The sequence below is a fragment of the Condylura cristata genome, unplaced genomic scaffold (assembly GCF_000260355.1).
Source record: "Condylura cristata isolate star-nosed mole 26May11 unplaced genomic scaffold, ConCri1.0 scaffold00034, whole genome shotgun sequence".
Lineage (NCBI taxonomy): Eukaryota > Metazoa > Chordata > Mammalia > Eulipotyphla > Talpidae > Condylura > Condylura cristata.
In genome coordinates this window covers 13,243,565-13,262,096 of record NW_004567135.1, presented here as the reverse complement: position 1 = coordinate 13,262,096, position 18,532 = coordinate 13,243,565, and the positions used below count along the sequence as shown (strand labels likewise).

At 50.9% G+C, this 18,532-nt stretch overlaps 2 protein-coding genes across 2 annotated transcripts in view; both read left to right on the top strand.

Annotated features, from left to right (window-relative positions):
• LOC105854335 (von Willebrand factor-like) overlaps positions 1-1,957 on the top strand; it is a gene marked incomplete at its 5' end in the record, with an annotated part of 5,448 nt that extends 3,491 nt beyond the window's left edge. The window contains 2 exons of the mRNA XM_012732323.1: positions 1,097-1,194; positions 1,666-1,957. Of these exons, the coding sequence (XP_012587777.1) occupies positions 1,097-1,194; positions 1,666-1,854 (287 nt within the window). The remainder of the gene's footprint in view (positions 1-1,096; positions 1,195-1,665) is intronic.
• A 14,483-nt stretch (positions 1,958-16,440) lies between these two features.
• ANO2 (anoctamin 2, calcium activated chloride channel) overlaps positions 16,441-18,532 on the top strand; it is a 254,687-nt gene continuing 252,595 nt past the window's right edge. Inside the window, exons 1-2 of the mRNA XM_012732230.1 lie at positions 16,441-16,623; positions 17,692-18,006. Of these exons, the coding sequence (XP_012587684.1) occupies positions 16,441-16,623; positions 17,692-18,006 (498 nt within the window). The remainder of the gene's footprint in view (positions 16,624-17,691; positions 18,007-18,532) is intronic.

The window sequence follows — 18,532 nt, the reverse complement described above, 5'->3', positions numbered from 1 at the left end:
AATAATATAATAGTTTATTTTTACATCATTTTGTGCATTTTTCTGCCTCAGTTGTAATCCCCCTGGGCTTCCATCACCAAATCTGTCTTGATAGTTTAAGAATGTGAAGCGAGGGAACCAACAGAGAAGATGAATTCTCTTTAACACACAGCATATGGAATTTAGTCAAGAGGCTGTCCTCTGCAAAAATAGCCAGAAAGGGCCTTTTATTAGTCAAGGTGTCCAGGAAGCTGAGACCCTTCATAAGGAAAACCAGCCAGACGCCCAGAGTTACATCTACAGCAAGAGAGTACAGCATGTTGGCCTAAATATGTTGACCTTATTCATACTCTGATTGCAACTGGCAGGCTCTCATTTAAAAATGAAATCATCTGGAAGTTGAGAGGTGGGTTAATATGTAATTAGGGTTAATTTAGATTTAGAGCCACCCAAGGGTGGACAAGTTCTGGTGTTTCAGTGGGGAAGAGTAAGCTGTCATTAAGCTGTAGGAGTCTTGGTGGCTCAGAGATGCAGACTTGAGTGCCTTGAGCCCCTGTAAGGACACCCACGCCACTGACTTGGCGATCTTTACTCAAAGAGAGGACCCAGGAGGGCTCTAGGGAATCTTCTCGATCAGACAGAGGCAGTGACTGCCCTGTCACAGATGGGACCTGTCTTCCCTGGCGTCTGTCCTCCCTCTCACATACCTACGGATGGGTAGTAACTATATTGACTGCTTCCTTGTCCATTAGCTTCTGGATATAGTTCCAAGCTTAAGAGGATTGCTCCAGCCATGATTCTTAAGGTCTACAATTGTATTAAAAACAAGTCTCTTCCATCAATATCACCAAAGCTCATTAAATCTAGGCTCCCCCTGCAATTAAAACTGTGCCATTAGATGAGTTAAAGCCAGGGATAACTATATCTCTAAATATGAAGAGCTAAGAAGGGCTGCGACGGGCCAGGGTAACTTAATTCTCCCCGCGGCTGGCTTTGGTGATTTGGTTACCGCGAAACTGACCTCCTTCCAGGCCTGGGAGGGGACCGGACTGGAGAATGTTCCCGTGTTCCGGAGATTCCCCAGCCAATCCCAGATTCTTTCTCACCTGCCCTGCAGGTGAGGAGCGCGAGTGCAAGGACATAGTTGCCACGCTGCAGTACGTCAAAGTGGGCAGCTGTAGGTCCGAGGAGGAGGTGGACATTCACTACTGCCAGGTGAGCGTCCCAACGTCCGTGGGATCTGGGTGCAGAGGAGTGAGTCTCCTCATCTGGACACACCTCTCTAGTCAGATGTAGTAGAATCTGGAAAATTCACAGGGAGGAGAGTTGCAAAGCACTAGGAGCATGTCATTGACTAGAAATGTTTTATTGACATGACTGGGAATTTTTGACCCCAGAAGGAAAAAAATGGAGGGAAGTCCATTTAAAGAGAACGAGGCTATTTAGGTACTGGGGCTGCGTTTCTGAAGATCAGTCAGACATGCATGGAAATGCAGAGAGAGGGTTGGGGTGGGATACCATAAGGATGCGGGGCCTTCCAGGCTCCCTGAGCCCTACCTTTACAACCTGCCTCGCTCTTGGGGTTCTCTGCTGGGAGGAGCTGGGGGAGAGGGTACAGCCTGCCGCTGGATCCTCCTCCCCCATCCGTCTCTGTCATGGCGGTGACCGACACTCTGCTCCCTGCAGGGTAAATGCGCCAGCAAAGCCGTGTACTCCATCGACACAGAGGACGTGCAGGACCAGTGCTCCTGCTGCTCGCCCACGCTCACTGTGCCCATGCAGGTGCCCCTGCGCTGCACCAACGGCTCCGTCATCCACCACGAGATCCTCAACGCCATGCAGTGCAGATGCTCCCCCAGGAAGTGCGGCAAGTGAGGCCCACGGAGGGGGCGTGGCCTCCCGCCGCTGCCCCAGTGCTCAGTCCCGCAGCTCTGCTCTCCTGCCCGCCCTGGGCCCCCATTAAAGGCCAATCTCTCATCTTGCAAAAAGGCTTCTCGTTCTGTTTTCCAGCTTGAGAAGACAATGTGGACTGGTTGTCTTCTCCATGCCTGAGATGGTTCTGAGGGATGCACGGTCTGTCTCTGAAGTCATCCCAGCCCCAGTGTCTCTGTGGGCACTGCCAGTCTCTGGGAAAGAAGGGTGTCTTTTCTCCAAAGGGGGGCAGTGGAGCAGGCCTCCTCAGAAGCTCAGCTCAGTGTGGAAGTCAGAGGGACGTGCTGGGGAACACGGGGTCCTCCAGTCTCTGGGTCTGGGGCTTCTGAGCAGAGCAGAGCGATGGGCATTGCAGCTCATGAGAGGAGTTCCCTGAGCCCTTAGCTGGCAAGTTCCTGTGTACCCGCAGCAGCCCTGCTGGGAGGGAGAGGCGCTGAGGACCGAGGGTCTGGAAAGGGGGTCCTGAGAGGTGCAGGGGGGTGGTGTCTGTGGCTGTGGAAGGAATCCATCCCTCACTGAGAGGGTCATGTGAGTGCTAGGGATGAAGCCGGCATGTCCATCAATCACGCTTTATTAAGGGCAACTTAGCTCCGGGGGCCTCAGTGCCACAGCCGAAGGCAGCGCTTGGGGTGGAGGTGGGACCCACACCACCCTCCAGCCAGGGGTCTTCTTGCCCCCCGACTAGCCTTACATATGATTGATGAAGCCGGAGTCTGAGTGGCCGTGGCCGGCATCTCTGTTCCACTAAGATCAGGCTGTGTGTGGCCAATGAGTACAGGCTACGACACATGAAAGAAACAGCAGGGAACAGTGGCCTCCTGGGGCACAGTGGCTGGTCATGGGTGCAGATGGCGTCGATACCAGACGGAGGCGCTTTGGTTTTCCTGCATGCCCCTCCCCCAGGCTCAGCCTTGGGGACGAGCACAATTTGAGGTACAGACCTGGGTTCCATGAAGGGCCCTAACTCTTGTGTAGCTTCCAATAAACCCATTAGTGATCCTCAGACTTAGTTTCCTCCTCTGGAAACCAGGAATGTCCATCTCACTTACGGGGTTGTGAAGTCCAAACAGGCCCAGAGTCTGTGGTAATTGTCTGTAAAGGGCAAAGGAATGGCAATGGGGACATCAGCCTCTAAGGCGGTGGAATAAGCATCTCTCACCGCAGAGCACTGGGGATGGCCATTGGTCCTGGGGTGAGGGCTGAGTTTCTTTTGGGCTTCATGTGGATTGCCAAGGCCATCCCTTTTTAGACATCTTTTAGAGTGAAGGAGCAGGTACAGATCCCTCCCAATCCCACCCACTCTCCAGATCACCGACTAGTACTGTCACACTCGAGGAAAGATAGATGGTCCTTTCTTACAGTTCATGACTTATTTCTCCCCCTTTGAGGCCGATGTCCCCATTTTCATTCTTGGTGCCTTTTACATGACAGTTACCCATAGACTAGGTAACTAGTGGAACCCAGGTCTGTACCCCAAATTGTGCTCATCCCCATGGTTGAGCATGTGGGTGTGGCATGTGACAGAAATTCACATACATGTGCAGCAAGATGAGGAGACACTACCTGGAGAGAGAACACCCAACAGAATGAAGGCAGCATCGAGACGTGTGATGGGAGTTTGATGGGGAATTGGTTTTCATTCCAGATTCTTTTAACAAAGGAGATAGGCAGCGCATTGAACATACTGGATGATGGAGCCCGAAAGGATGCAGACCTCACCTTGTCTACTGCCCTCCCCTGCCTTTGACAGAGGGGTGGTTCAGAGACCCCATTGGCTTGCCAAAGGTCACACAGCCGCTGGGCCACAGGACCAGGCTCAGAACCCCGTTGTTTTGACACCTAGAAAGAACTCTCAGGCCACTGCACCAGGGCCACCTCTTTCTTCCCTGGGGCTTCAGATCCAGTCTGTACTGTCACTGGAATCAGCGGCTACACCATTTCTAGATCTCAACTGCTTCTGTTACGGTTAACCTCAAGGGAAGATACATTACATGCAAATGCCAAAGGTTGGGTTGAGTAGACTTGGTCGCAGTTAGGAAGGTAGAGAGAAAGAAGGATGGACAGAAGTTTTATATAACTGCTCAATAATGCAAAGCTAGTCGCTTCTCCATCCATCACCCTACCGCTAACATCGAGTAGCTTGAGTCTGTAGGAAACCAGATCGGGGACAGCGAGTGACCTGTCTCTCCCCGACCACCTGACACTCCACCTGGGGACGAGGTGTCACTGGAGGCATCAGTCCCAGAGAAACTCAACAAAGAGGCATCCTTCTCATCAGAAAGTGTCAGTTTTCCAATGGCCTGTCCCTCCCTCACCCGGTCTTGTATTTACTGACTCGATAACTCACCATCAGGACAAAAGCGGAATCAGAAAACTGCATGATTTGATTTAAAAAACAACAGTGGGATAAAGATACGGGAAGAGAAACAGATGGAGCATTGGGGCATCTCAGCGCTGGGTTCCAAGGGCAGGAGCCGCCTCTGCTCCCTCCTTTCTGTTTTGCTCACTCTCAGGCCAAGGGAGACTGTCCTGCAGAGAGGGGGGATGTTTTAGAGAGAGAATCAGAGACTAAAGAGTAAGAAAGTGCTGGAGAGAGAGAAGAAAGGCACTCGATCACAGAAGCAAGGTGGAACGTTTTCATCATCAGCATTGAGAAGAAATGCCCTCCCTGGGGAGGGAATGGGGAGAAGGGCCTTGTTTAGGGGGGAAGGACGCCACACAGTAAAATGTGAGCAGCATTTTGAAAGTGAGCCTGACGAAAAGCAAGCCCAGCATACACGTCAGCTATGATCACTCCCAGCAAGCAGAGCACAGCTGTGGACAGGTGCAGGGGCAGGGTGTTTGCAGTCTGCGCGGCCCTTGACTCTCGCTGTGTTGTGCCGTCCCCTTTAGCCGCTGGCTCTGGTTCCCATCTAGACAGCGGGGAGTAACCACTATGGCCCACCTTATCAGTGGGGGAGATAAAACTCTTCACACTGAAAGGTCAGCGGTCATAAATAGACTCTTTGACCTTAACCTAAGTCTTTTTTACGTTTTGGTCCTGGGTGTTAATGTCTTGGTCAGAGCATCCTGAAACCGGAGTCCAGCATCTACAGTGACCCCTACAGGTGGCTTCTTGCATCCCTCTGCCCACCGCCAGATGTCAACATCACCCCAAGAACACAGCAGCCTGTTCTCTGGGCTGGACCTTCCTTCTACAGTCTACCTCCTCTGTCCAGTCCTCATGTCTCCCCAGGAATCTCTCGCCCCCTCTTCCAGCCTCACCTGTCCTTGTATACCCATTCCACCACTCGTGCCTCGAGAAAAGTGAGGCCAGCTGGTTGGGGAGATCCAGTCAGGGTGTGACAGGAGCCCCTAGCGCCCGCCCGGGGCCAATCGCCTAACCTGGCGGAAGGGACGGTTTGTGGACTGGATTGCAAACTAATCGGCCAGATGGTTGAGGAACTAATCGGCTGAGTGTTGCTACCCCAAGAAGATTAGGAAGCACCTCTCAGGGTAGAGGCTTGCAGGCGGCACTCACTGTCTGGCCCCTCAGCTCTCTGAGCCTGAGTTTGGCCTGGCTAACCCACCTCGTAAACCGTGCCTCCGTGTGCCTGGGGTGCCTCCTGCGTTGGCTCGCGCGCCCTGGGCGCAACCCGGAGAGCCCCACTCGGCCTCAGGCGGCGCCGGCCTGGCCGGGGAGGGAGAGGGAGGAGGCGGCAGCAGCCGGCTAGGGGCGGGCACGGCCAGACCCAGCTGAGCCTGGTGGAATTAGCGGCGGTGAATGAGCCTGTGGGGAGGCGAGCGCCCCCGCGGGGCAGTCCGGGCTTTGCCTCCACAGCTCCCGCACCATGGCCACCCCGGGGCTGCAGGGGCTGCGTGGTGAGTCTCCCCTTCCTGGGACGGGACGCGCTTCCTGGGCCTCTGGCAAGTTTGAAGAGGGAGAGGGGGCGCAGGTGAAGGAGATGACATCCTAATTCCTGCTTTAGGGATTGGTGAGCCCAAGTGAACCTGGAGAGGGTGTTGTCAAGAGCCGACCTGTTATTCCCAGGGCGGGAAAGGACCCCTGAGTAATTTCTGGACACGGATTTTTAGCAAGTAGAGAGAAGGTAGGAAAGCAAAAGAGGACTGGTGCAACCCCTTTCCACCTCTGTGGTTTTGCCTTTCCTTGCTACCAGTCTGTGGATGTTTCCTTTATCTCACCCGGAGCCTAAGCAAACAGCCAGGGTTTCATTCAGAACAGTCTGCTGAGGCCCATGTTTGACTCACTCACAGCACATTTGAGCTGGGCATCCCTGATGAGCCTCACAGTTTTAGCTGTTACCCAAACCTGCCCCAAGGAATATTTGGGGGCATATATCTGCCACTGGCATTTAGACCTGAGGGTGCAGGGATGCTCAGGTGTGTTGTTCCAGGGCGTTTTCTAGAGAAAATGCAAATAGCAGTGGAGTTTAGGGGTGGAGGACTTTTCTCTGCTGCACCTCCAAAATCATACTGAGTAAACAGGTGTGTTTGGGCAGGTTTGACCTTACCTTGAAGAAAGACTTTGCTGGGTGTCTTGAGCGAGGCATGATGGGAGCAGGTCTGGGCTCACAAGGAGACAAAGGAACTGGCCGGCAGGCGTTAGTCACAGGCCTGAGAGTGAGCAAGAGTGGGGAGATACCCCCCAGGACACCCTGAGCAAGGGGAGATCTAAGCCAAAAGCAGGTGGTAGGCGGAAGGGGAATTTGACAGGTCGGTGTCTCCCTGAGCACTGTGATACTCTGGAGCCTTTACCTGCCAGGACTTTGTCTTTGGGATTTGAAATCAGATCTCTTGCTTGTGTGTCTGTCTCTCATCCTCTCCATCTGGTGGGTGCCCAGGGCCTTTTTTTCTCCTCTCACCATGTCTTGCCATGAGCTGGCCATTTGGGGAGCCAAGGACCCGATCAGGTCCTTTCTAGCAACGTCTGATGCTCTCTGAGTTGCCTTTATGTGAGGGCCCGGAACCCACAACCAAAGAAGCTGACTGTAGATGTTGATTGAAGAGGCTGTGTGAGGGGTAAGGTTGGGTTTCACACTCGTACCTCAGTTCTGGTCTGGTTTCTATGTCTATGTTCTCTGCCATGTTTCATTGTGAGGCAAGGTACAGGGTCAGAGGCAGGGGGTGGGGGATGGGAAGGATGGGGGGGTGGGGGAATGGTGGTGGTCCAAAGCTGAGCTTGTCTATCATTGTCTCTAGTGAAGACCCAGTTTTCTGGAAATCTACCCAATGTAGACCCTTGTATGACAGAGAGAAGCTTGCCCAACGCTATGCATGGCATTTTAGAGCACACAGAGAACTGAAATTTGGTTGCTAGAGATGACTTGCCTTTAATTACAAAATAGAAATAATCTCTAGTTGTGATCAGATGGGAGAAACAGCTACTGAATTCAATAAAGGAATAAGCCTTGTAGATATCTGAAGAATAATCTAGCAGTGTTAGAGGTGAAAGACCCCTAGCAGGAATGTGCTTGGTCTGTCCAAAAGAATAGTGGGACCAGGTGGCTGGAGCAGAGGGATCAAGAGGGAGAACAAGAGAGAGTCAGGTCCTGCTGTCTTATGGCGCAGGTAGTGTATTCTGAACATTTAAAAAGAAAAGAGAGACCAATATTAGCTAGAATCTGTTGTTCCCAGACATTATAGGTACTTTGCCTTCCAACAACTTTGGGGATCAGTATTAAGTTCATTTCATTGAAGAACCTGAGGTTCAGAGAGGTTAAATAGGCCTGCTGTGTGTACTAACCACCATAATAATCATGGAAGGATTAAGTCAGAATTTAAACATATTTTTCCCACCACCTTACCAAGTTGCTTTTGTTCTGTTCACAAGAAACCATTAGAAGGAAATGTAGATGCCAGTAAGTTGGGGTTGGGAAATGTGGGTGGAATTTGGGCTTGAGAGAGGAAGGTATTAATTTTGCAGGATTATTAGGTAAATGCTGTGGTCATATTCCAGCAAGGTTAGGCCTTGACATGATTTCCAATCTGGAATTGTTATGGTTAGTTTATTTAGTAGGATCAAGGCCAAGAAGGCTGGTTGTCATCACTAAAAGAGGAAAAATTTCACTGTGATCTACAATGGGGTTGTGTCTTCCTGAACACACCTTACCTGAGCTCACAGACTTCCATATCTGGGCTCACAGACTTGAGGGAAACTGATTCAGTGACCTCTGGGGACAGAAGACTTGCCCAGTGTCCTGATGGGGTCTGGCACACCTGCTCATGCTTATTTCTATGGATCTGGATACTATAACCATGAAGTAGAGCACAGATCAATGCAGGGGGCACCTATTGAACTGAGTGCATGCCGGGTTTCAAAGGCCATTGGGAGCACACCTGCCAGTCAACACCTTCATTTTAGACTGCTGGTACCCAATGATGATGTCAATACCGTAGCAGTCACATCCACGATTGCTGGGCAGGGGAAGGAGGAGGCCGGCTAAGCAAGGGCTTGTGTAGACCACACCTGAGGCAGCCCCATCCCTGCCTCAGGTATTTCTGGAGGTACTAGAACCCTGGCCTCCCCGCCTGCAGAAACTTCTAGGGTATTTCTTTTAAATATCCGACTGACAACTCGCCAGCAGGTTCATTTTTGCTGGAACGATGTAAGGATTGTAATTAGCTGGCATCAGCCCCTCCTGTGGTTAGCAAGTTCAAGTAAAAATAAAGTGTATTCGCCCTTAGCATTTTCTCATTGTTGTGTCAGCCTCTGTCCGGCCTCACATATCTTACCCTCTGCCAAAGCCGAATGAAGTATCCCCAAAGAGACTTTTGGGGACCTTCTTTGACAGACCCTTCCTCTCTTATACTCAGGGCCATAATTTCCAGCCCTTTGAGCTACTTCGAAACTTGATTCACCTCCTTGGTTTGCCAGGATCCATTGTCCTTGTGTGGACTTCGGCTCCCTGATTTCCACTCTAGCTTGTCCTTAGGGGTATGTTGGTGAGTTCCTGTTCGCTAATGATTGTACTTTTGTGCTAATGGCTGTTCAGTGCCTGAAATAGTTCACTGATGCATTTTTTAGTTGACTCATGCTTTATAGTTGTTTAGGGAAGTATGTCTACTCTAGTACCAGTTATTTTGTCATTACTGGAAACAGAAGTTCTTGTCACCAAGCTTTTAATCAACAAGTATTTTGTTACCAAACTGTTACAGATATGCATCATTGCAAAGGGTCAGAAATGGCAGGGCCTTTTAATGTTAATTCAAAGGTTATCTTAATTAGTAAAGTGTTTCATTTACTTATTTTTAGTGAGAAGAGAGGCTCCCAACATTAATTCCTATCTCAAGCAAAAATTGGTCTTTGGGTGTCCAACTTAGGCAAGGCCCAAACTTTCCATGAAGGACATTATTCAAAAATATTTGAACATGACATCATGAAAGCGCTGGAATTCTATACAGTTATGTATCATAGGCAAGAAGACTGCCCTGAAATCTCTTTGTTCATATTTCAGCATTTGGATTTTTTCTTCACTGGTTCATGAATACCTGTGCCAAGTGGTGGGAGGGTCAAAGATGATGCCCACAACTTACTTTGGAGTATCTCTTCCCTACACTAAAGTGTGAAGAGGTTGTTCATTTCTCGGTTGGGAGAAGTCTGGGAAAGGTCTTGTTGAGCAAGAACCTGAAGTCTGGGTCATTGACACAGATGGCATCTCAGCAGCTGTTACTGCATTTGTAGAGACAATGAGTGGAGTATGAAGGGCACTCTATAGGGATGGTGGGATACAATGAAGAATAAGCAATAGCTAAAATATAACATCTGTTCATGTCTTGCTTTCTTGCTGAAATAATAGTCCTGGGTTGGTGGGTGGGTAAACAGATTGTTGGGGTTGCTGTTTTCCACATAGCTTTCCAGGGACCCAGAGTGATGGAGACTTGGCCAAATCAATGATGAGTTCCCAAGTGGCCATGAGAGCTGCTGTGGCTGTTAACTGCAAGGGGCAAAGAGCACGCAGGAACACACCTGGAGGTGTCAATGGGGCAGGCCTGGAAATAGCACGTGTTACTCTGCTCACATTCCTCTGGCTGGAATCCAGTGTCAAGGCCTTGTCTACTTGCAAGAGAGGCCAACTGTATTCTGACTGTGTTCAGGAAGAAAAGGAAGACCATGGGTTTTGGTGAGCAGTTAGTCTGTGTCACAGGGCCTGCGCAAATTTTAGGTATGGGTGAGGCACAGTCACACTTATTTTACACAGGTTTAGACATTTGTCTCCCCAAGTAGGCTCTGAGGTCTTCAACTATTAACAGATAGGCCAGGATATGTGATAAATATTTATTAAATAGCTTTTGTATAAATGAATGAATAATGAGTTGTAGTTGTGAGGGCAGGAGTTGGCTGACAGATTCAGTTGCTTCTTCTTTTTAACATTAAGGAAATTAATTGAAGTGATAGCTGGCTTAGTGTGAGTTTCAGAAAGCTGATGAGGGCATTGGGCGTCTCCCTTCAGATATGAAGTACATACTTCCCTTGAAACCCAAGCTATTTGATTCTGTAGCCACTAAGTATGAATTTGATTTCTCCTTGGGGAACTCAATCCTTTTTAGAATTTAAGTACCTACTCTTATGAAATGAATACATTAGCCTAAAGGAATGAGAAAAAGAGAAGTTATAAAAATAATAAATGAACTAGAGATAGTGCATTAGAAAAGTTTTTTTTTTTTTTTTTCATCGTGTAAGCTTGGGGGCTTGGCTGTGATGCTCTGAAGTTAGGTGAAATGATGAACTGCGCTACCTTTTTCTTTTCAAGTTTGCTTAAGAAATGTGTGCTGTATGATGATGGTCTGGTGATTCATTTTGAAACTCTTCCTGGAAAGTCACTTCTCTATTTGTCTATGTAGAGGAAGGGACTGCCTTCCTGTTCACAGAGGAAAGTAGAGGTACCCCAGTTTTACCTATACGTGGTACCAAGTCATTCAGGCATAAATGCACTGCAATTAATCATATTAAGCATGTGAGTTTACATGTCTGGAACCCACCCACCCCTCTTATTCTCAAACTGGGATCTTGCTTTTTGAAAATTCTCACTCTGCCTTTTGCTTTCATGGAAACCTATTATATTAGGGCCTGTGTTGGTGCATGGAAAGAAATCAGGAGGATTTTTGCTTTTCCAACAAAAGGCAAAAAGCAAACACAGTGCTCAGTGTTGGTTTTCAGCTGGCGTGCACCGGGGTGCCCCCTGTAGGACAGCACCCCGCCACGCTCCTCTGCGGGGAACAACCCTGGTCATACACTCCAGCTTGTGCTGTATGTTAGTGTGACTTCAGGTTTTATGTATTACTTGGTAGGTGATTTTGGGGGGTCTGGGACATGAAAACACTTCATGTATAAATTAATGGTAGTTGCTGCTTTGTCTTACACCTTTTTTTCTCTCAAGCTTTTGCCCCCACGGTGATGAGGGGTCATCCGGCCCCTTTAAAACCTGACCCAGTAATTATGGGAGTATCTATGGGTGTCACTAGCGTGTTCACAAAAACATCTCCAAGCTTCTGAGTGGTCTTACCATCTCAGTTCATGCTTGATGTTGTGACTCCCCCTTTTCCAAGCTGTGGGAAAGCATTGACCTGCTCTCAAGGGCAATCTTGTGTCAGGGTACTGTGATCAATGAGATAGGCAGTTTTCCTGTCCTCAGGGAGAGTATAATCCAGCAATTCTAGATGTGATTTTGATGTGATTCATTCACATCAGTTAATAAAGCTGTAACTTAGAGAACTTTCTGAGTAATTTCCTTCCTGTAACTATACTTGGAATTTAAAAATTTTATTAACTATCCTCCACACAGTTACAGCCTATGGTTAACCTATATTCCTTGCATGAGTTGAGTACTGCTATAACCTCCAGCATCTTCTACGAATCCAAAGGCCTAAGCATCCTGAGGGGATGATTGAAAGAGCTGTATTAGGCTTTAACCCAGATCCAGTCCGTTTGGGGCAACAGAAACCTGTTCACCGTCTGTAACGATGGGAATGATTAAGACGTCATCAGTCTTGGTTACACCCAGGATGAAAAGAGATGGGTAATGTTTGTGGTTAGTGGGGGAGGAAGAGGGACATTGAAGGAACCCACCAAATATATCCAGAAGGGAGACAATTCAGCCTTGTTAATATGCATGTGTGTGTGTGTATGCATGTGTGTGTGTGCATGCATGTGTGTGTATGTGTATGTGAGTGTATACAGCAACGGTGGGAAGGGTTTTATTTTGCCCAGAATTGCTTGATCATGCCCTTTCATGTTCATGTACTTGCAAAACAGGTTATAGTTGACTAGCTAATAGAATAGTTTAGACCAAGTACATTGTAGACTGGCTGTTTCTCATGACACGGAGGGTGGGACATGTATACCTTAATCTCATCAGCCACACTAAACCACAGTGTAGCGTGGCCTGCTGGTGGGTAGATTCCACTTGGACAACTCATTCAAAGCCCAACCTGAGGATATTGCCATGGATGGAAACACTACTGAAATGAATTTCTTATTCTTTTCCTATCCTTACTCTTCAAATATAGGACCTTGGTGTCTGGGCATTGGCTCCTTTAGTGGGTGGAGGATATTAGTGATGTCCAGTTAGGAGGGGACTTTTTAGACTGTCCTGGTCATCACCCTTCCTTTGGCACAGTAGAGCCTGTGGGTTAAAAGTGTGCATGGTTTGGACGCCACTTATTAACTCATAACCTTGACCTCTCTGTACCTCAGTTTCCTCATTGATAGACCAGGGACAGCAATGGTACCTACCTCATTGGGTTATCATGAAGGCTAAAGGGCTGGTACATGTCAAATGCTTCCAACGGTGCCTGGCACATGTCAGTGTTCCATTCAGAGAGGAGTCCACTGTTTCAAATTCACTCACAAGAACAGGCTCCATAGTCCTTCCACTGCTACCTCCCAATATTATTGCACCCAGAGTCCTGTGGTACAAAGAGATGAAAGGCACATGTTTTGAACTTCTTGATACATCTCTAAGTAAGAAGAGAAGCAGGACTTTTGCTGGGTTTCTAGACATGAAGGCTCTATCCATGAAGAATAAGGATGAGAAAAGAATACACACAGAGGGTCCTCCCTGGTGGCAAAGCGGGTTAAGGCACAGCACAAAGAAACTTAAACCACTTCCGCATGAGTTCGATTCCCGCCTGCCCCGGAGGTGACCCACATGGCGTGGCAGACCTCTCCTGACCAGTCCGCTGCTCCCCTCAGCAGTGTACTTCATCGATCTGCCTGTTCTGGACCCCACTCTGTCTCTGGTGAATCCTCTCACCCTCTGCATCTCTGACCTGTACCCCAGTTCTGTACGAATAAATAAATAAATCTTTTTTTTAAAAAAGAATACATACAGAGAACATTCCAAGCAGAGGCATGGGCAAGGCAGAGTGAGAATCAATGTGGGGACAGGCTTCATGAAAGAGGGGGTAGTTCTTACCTGAAGGAAAGACTGGGGAATATTCCAGAAATTATCTCCTTGTTACTCTGCTTCCTTCCTCAGGAGCTCCTAGGTGTTGTGGCAAGGACTGTGCTCTGTTTAACCTTAAGTTCCTAATATATAATCCAATGTTAAAGTGGTCCGGGAATGAGGGTGAGGGATTAAACTTGTATCCTACGCTTTAAATATTTTGTTTTCATGAAAGGCCTATACATCACCTGTTTTCCCTAATGGAAAGAAATCAGAAGAGCATTTTTGCTTTGAAAATAAAAGACAAACACCAAAAACAGAGGTCAGCTTTGGTTTTGCAGCAGTGTGAACTCTGACGACTGAGAGTGCCCCCCCCCCCCAAACTTCTCCGCCTGGGAAGGGCTTTCTGTATATTAGGTATTTATCACATCAGTTTATTATATATTAGAGTCTATGTGTTATATGGTAGGATTTAGTTGGCAGGTTTGGGGTCTGGGAATGTTAATCCCATCCCCCCCCACATATAAATTAGTGGTAACTGTTTCTTTGCTTTATGAAATTTGGCTTATGGAAGACTTCCTAGGAATGCTGTGCTTTTGAACAGTGGGGGAAACCTGTATGTGAAATATGTTGACTATAGCATATACTTTATGTTAAATGTGCATTTCCCCAGCTAGCTGGTATCCAGGCACAGGTCAGGATGTAAACTGAGGCCTCATCAGGAAAGGGGTGTTTGAGCACAAAGGGGTGGGGAGAGGGTGTTTTGAGCCAAGGCAGTAAGCCAAGCAGACTGAAGAGGTACATTTGCGAATGGTCTGTTGTGTAAGGGGGTGGTGGGGGGAGTGGGCAGAGGAGAGGGATACTAGAGCGTCAGCTTCTGTTACCTTGGCCACAAGCAGAGGCCTTGAAAGGTGCAAACTAGCAGGACCCAGGGGAAAGGGGTGGGTGGTCAGCAGGAGACCATCGAGTCCACATCTCCAACTTAGAATCTCAAATTCTGACTTTTGTCCTGGGTCAAATTCATACCAGAAGGCAGGGTGAGACCTCAGAATAAGAATGACCCTCACCCAAACGGAATCCACCCACCCTGATGCTTGGGGAGAGCCCAGGGTGAGCACCTCCCATGTCTAATAAAGTGCCCAGCTCTCTCCGGGGCTCCCCGGACGACCTCCCGACCTGGAGCTTGCTCTCAGCCTGGGGGGAGGGCAGCTCTGCTCCTCAGCCTGACTTAGGGGTGCAGTGGCCTCACACAGGCTGGTGACAGAGGCTGCCCTCTTCCCAAGCACTTGGCACCTGCCCTGGTTAGTAATGAAAGGGTAATGATGCCGGGAGGGAAGCCACGAGGAAAAACCCAGCCGCCTGTCGTCCAGCTCCCTCCGGGAAGCTTCTCCTCCTTGGTGCCTCTCAGGGGCTCTGGAAACCTCCGTGGGCCTAGATGACTCACCTCACTCTCCTCTCCTCCTGGTGAACCCACTTCTTGCTCTTCCCTGCTCACCTGTCTCCACCTTGCCCTCAAGCGTGTCTCCTGGTCCCTTTGCTTGGGGTTTTCTCACAATCACCCTGTTTTTTCTCACTCGCACTGGCTCTCTGCATCTTCACTTTCCTTCTTCTGAATCACAAGGACCCCTGTCCCTGAGAACGGCAAGATTTGAGGGCCCAGAAAGCCCTCTCCGACCCCTGCGGGTGCCCAGTGCCCCCTGCTGGCTGGAGCGTCCTCCTGCAGCCGAGGCCATGCCTGGCACGCTGGCTTAAGCAGGCTGGTGCCCTCCGGAGAGCCCTGTACAGTTTTCTGTCTTCAATTAGCTGAGCACAGGGTGCTACTTGGGCTATTGGCACTTTGCAGTAAATTTGCCAATGGTGAAGGGAAGGAAGGGGTGCTGGAAGGCCTGGTGGAGGGCAGGAGAGTGTGCAGGCCTAGTTTGTGGGGTCAAAGCGGGCAGGCACCTTGCTGGGGCTCAGGGGAGAAGGTGAAAGGCAGGCAGGCGTGGGAGGCTGTGAAAACCAGCTCTGCCTACTTTTTTTTTTTTAAGGTTTATTTATTTATGTTTACAGAACTGGGGTACAGGCCAGAGGTGCAGGAGGTGAGAGGATTCCCCAGAGACACAGTGGGGAGCAGAACAGACAGACTGATGAAGTCCACTGCTGAGGGGAGCAACAGGCGGGCCAGGAGAGGTCTGCTGCGCCATGTGGTCACCTCCGGGGCAGGCGGGGATCAAACTCATGCTGAAGTGGCTTTAGCTTCTTAGTGCTGTGCTTTAACCAACTTTGCCACCAGGGAGAGCCCGGCCCTGGGCTTTTGGCTTGCATGGGAGGTGGCCAGGTCTTCTCCAGGGTGTAGCATCCTGTGCTCACTTCTGCCCTGGGCCAGTTGGTGGGCAAGCGTGAAACTGGAGCCTGAGAGTGTGGCCCTTCCCTGTTGTCCCGAGCTGGAGACGCCCCTGTTGACCTGCCCCTGAAGGGAGGGTCTTTCCCTTCAGGGATGCTGGGAGTGTCTGAATAGCACCACACCCCCGCCGCACGCTGCTAAGCGCTGTCTTGGCAGGTGCCCTCAGGTTCTGGGGGCAGCCTGTAGGTGGGGCACTGGAGGATGGGATGGTCCTTTCCTCAGGGGGTGCCCTGCCTCCAGCAGGCCCAGGCTGGTCTCTTCTACCTCCTTGGGAGTGTGCGGGCTGACCAGGGGCTGGCTGGCGTGGCTGCCTGGGGAGAAGTCCTAAAGCCTAAGCCTTTGGCATGAATTCACGGTGTCTCCAGCTTGTGTCCCACCCATCCTGGCGCTCCTAAGGCCACTCCCCTCTTCCTGCCTGGGGATTAGATGGGATTATGATGGCTGCCAACGAAGGAGCTCCTGCTGGTGGCTCCAGCCCTGAATGTGTGTGCGAGTGTGCTCGTGTGTGTGGTTGGGTAAGACACTCTCCTCTGTCCCTACCTCCCCTCCCCGACCCCGCGCCAACCCCACCAATATTCTCTCCACCCCTGTGACACACGACCCTGGCTGACTAAGTCCACCAGGACTGACTGGGGAGGCAGCTACAGGACACATGGCCATTCTCTTAGGGCAGCTCCAGCCCCCTCCCTTAGCGCCTCCATTTTTCTGTGTCACCAATTCACACCCCCTGAAGCTGCTTTCCTTCCTGTCTTTCCAGACATGCCTCTGCTCCCTGGCTCCCCACGCTGGCTGAGTCCGGGGGCAGCAGCCACAGGGGGCCGGGCCCCCACACCTGGACAACACTACCTCAAGGTGCCTCGACCCCGAGCCCCAGGTCTTCAGGGTAGTTCCCAGCGAGACTCCGGCCAGCCGTCCCGGGGAGCCGGTTCCCACCACAACTCTGTGAGTGCTACGGCTGGGGGACTGGCCTCTTGGGAGCCTCATGACCAGGGCTGTCCACCTGGGGGCAGGTTTGGGTGATCCCAGGCTCTTCTTAAGGCCCTGCCCTCTCCATGATGGCTCAGTGTCCCAGCAACACTGTGCAGAGGAGGACGGGCTGGACGAGAGGCCAGTGACCCCACATGTCACTCTGCACACTCTTGGCTCCCCTCCACGGCCCCGAGCAGCCAGGCCTCTGCTGCGTGGCTCCGAGGCTCTCCCCTGTGCCTGGCGCTTCATCTGGTTGCCCAGGTGACCTCTCAGGTGGCTGCTGAGGCAGCTGGGTATCAAACGGTAATAAACAGGGAAACACCCAGAGGGAGGGAGGCAGCCCTCGCCTGCCCCGCCTGCCTCATTCTTTCTCCTCCTCTCCTCCAAGCTCCCATCTCCGGGAGAGGCTGGGAGAGCATCAGCACCCCGTGTCTCTGGCAGGGGCCTCGCCAGTGACTGGAGACGAGGAGGATGTGGGTCTGTGGGGGCCACAGTGTATAGTGAATCCTGCGGGGTGAGAGGCAGGGCTGGCCAGGCGACGAGCACTTGGCCTTTGCTCCCATGGATCCAGAGCGCCTGCCGGTGAGTGTCCTCCACGTGTGACGTGTGGCTGGGGTGTAGGCAGCTGCGAATCTGCAGGCGGTGCGGGTGTGGGGATGGGCGTGCGGAGGGCTGTGTGTGGGGATCGGTGCAGTAGGGTGATGTGCACAGGTGTGCGTGCAGGCGAAGGCACAGAGGGCTGAGGGGAAGTGACTGTGTGTGCAGAGGGGGCATGCCTGCAGGCAGGTGGTGTGCACGTGTGGGCTGCTGTGGTGTGTGCAGTTTGTGTGTACTGTGTGTGTGTGGATGCTGGGGTGGAGGCCCTGAGACCCCGGTACTGGATGGGTGGCTGACAGCTGTGTGTGGCAGATGAGCCTGGCCACTCTGTCTGCTCACTGGGGTGCTCAGGGCCCTCCTAGTCCACCGGCCTTGCACGCAGCACAAGCCCAGCCTCCCCTTCCTCACTGGATCTTGCGTCCCTGTCCTGTTTCCTTCGGCCAGGTTATCAACAACTACCTGGATGTCAATGAGCCCATGTCGGAGGCCCGCCAGAGCCGCATGCACTTCTATGACAACCAGAGGAAGGTTGACTATGTGCTGGCCTACCACTACAGGAAACGCGGGGCACACCCCGGCCACGGCTCTCCTGGCCACGCCGTGGCTGTCGTCTCCAATGGGGAGACAGGCAAGGCTGGGGGCCCCGGTGACATCGAGCTGGGCCCGCTGGATGCTCTGGAGGAGGAAAGGAAGGAGCAGAGGGAGGAGTTTGAGCACAACTTGATGGAGGCTGGGTTGGAGCTGGAGAAGGATTTGGAGGTGAGACTGGCAGGGGGCAAAGGGTGGCAGGTTGGCTCTCAAGGGAGGGGCTCCTGGTGACCTGTGACACCTACAGGGAGTCTTGGCTTTGCTGTGGTAGGTGGCATTTTTCTTTTCTTGGTGGCAAACCACATTTTCTTGTACAGGACTTGAGGAAGAGTCTTGGTATAGCTGGTACTTTTGCTCAGGGGAGCCCAGTTTTTGGGGTAGTTGGAGTACATGCCAGTCTGTTCTGTGAGAGTCGGCCCAGTTGGAGACGAAAGGCAAGACATTCCTTCCTGGCTCTTGATTCCATGACTTTTATTGCGATGAAATGAAAACCTGGCTTACCTGTTGAACTGTGACTCAAAGTTCCTGTGAAGAGTTTACTTCACTAAAGAATGTGCTTGCCTGTGGTCCCCTGGGGGAATGATTATTTGGGAACTGAATATTGGGCATATTTTGTCAACTTGTGAGCAATGTATATAGAGTCTATATATATTGTCACCTCTGAAAACCTGAGCTTAGTATAGCCAATATCCATGGG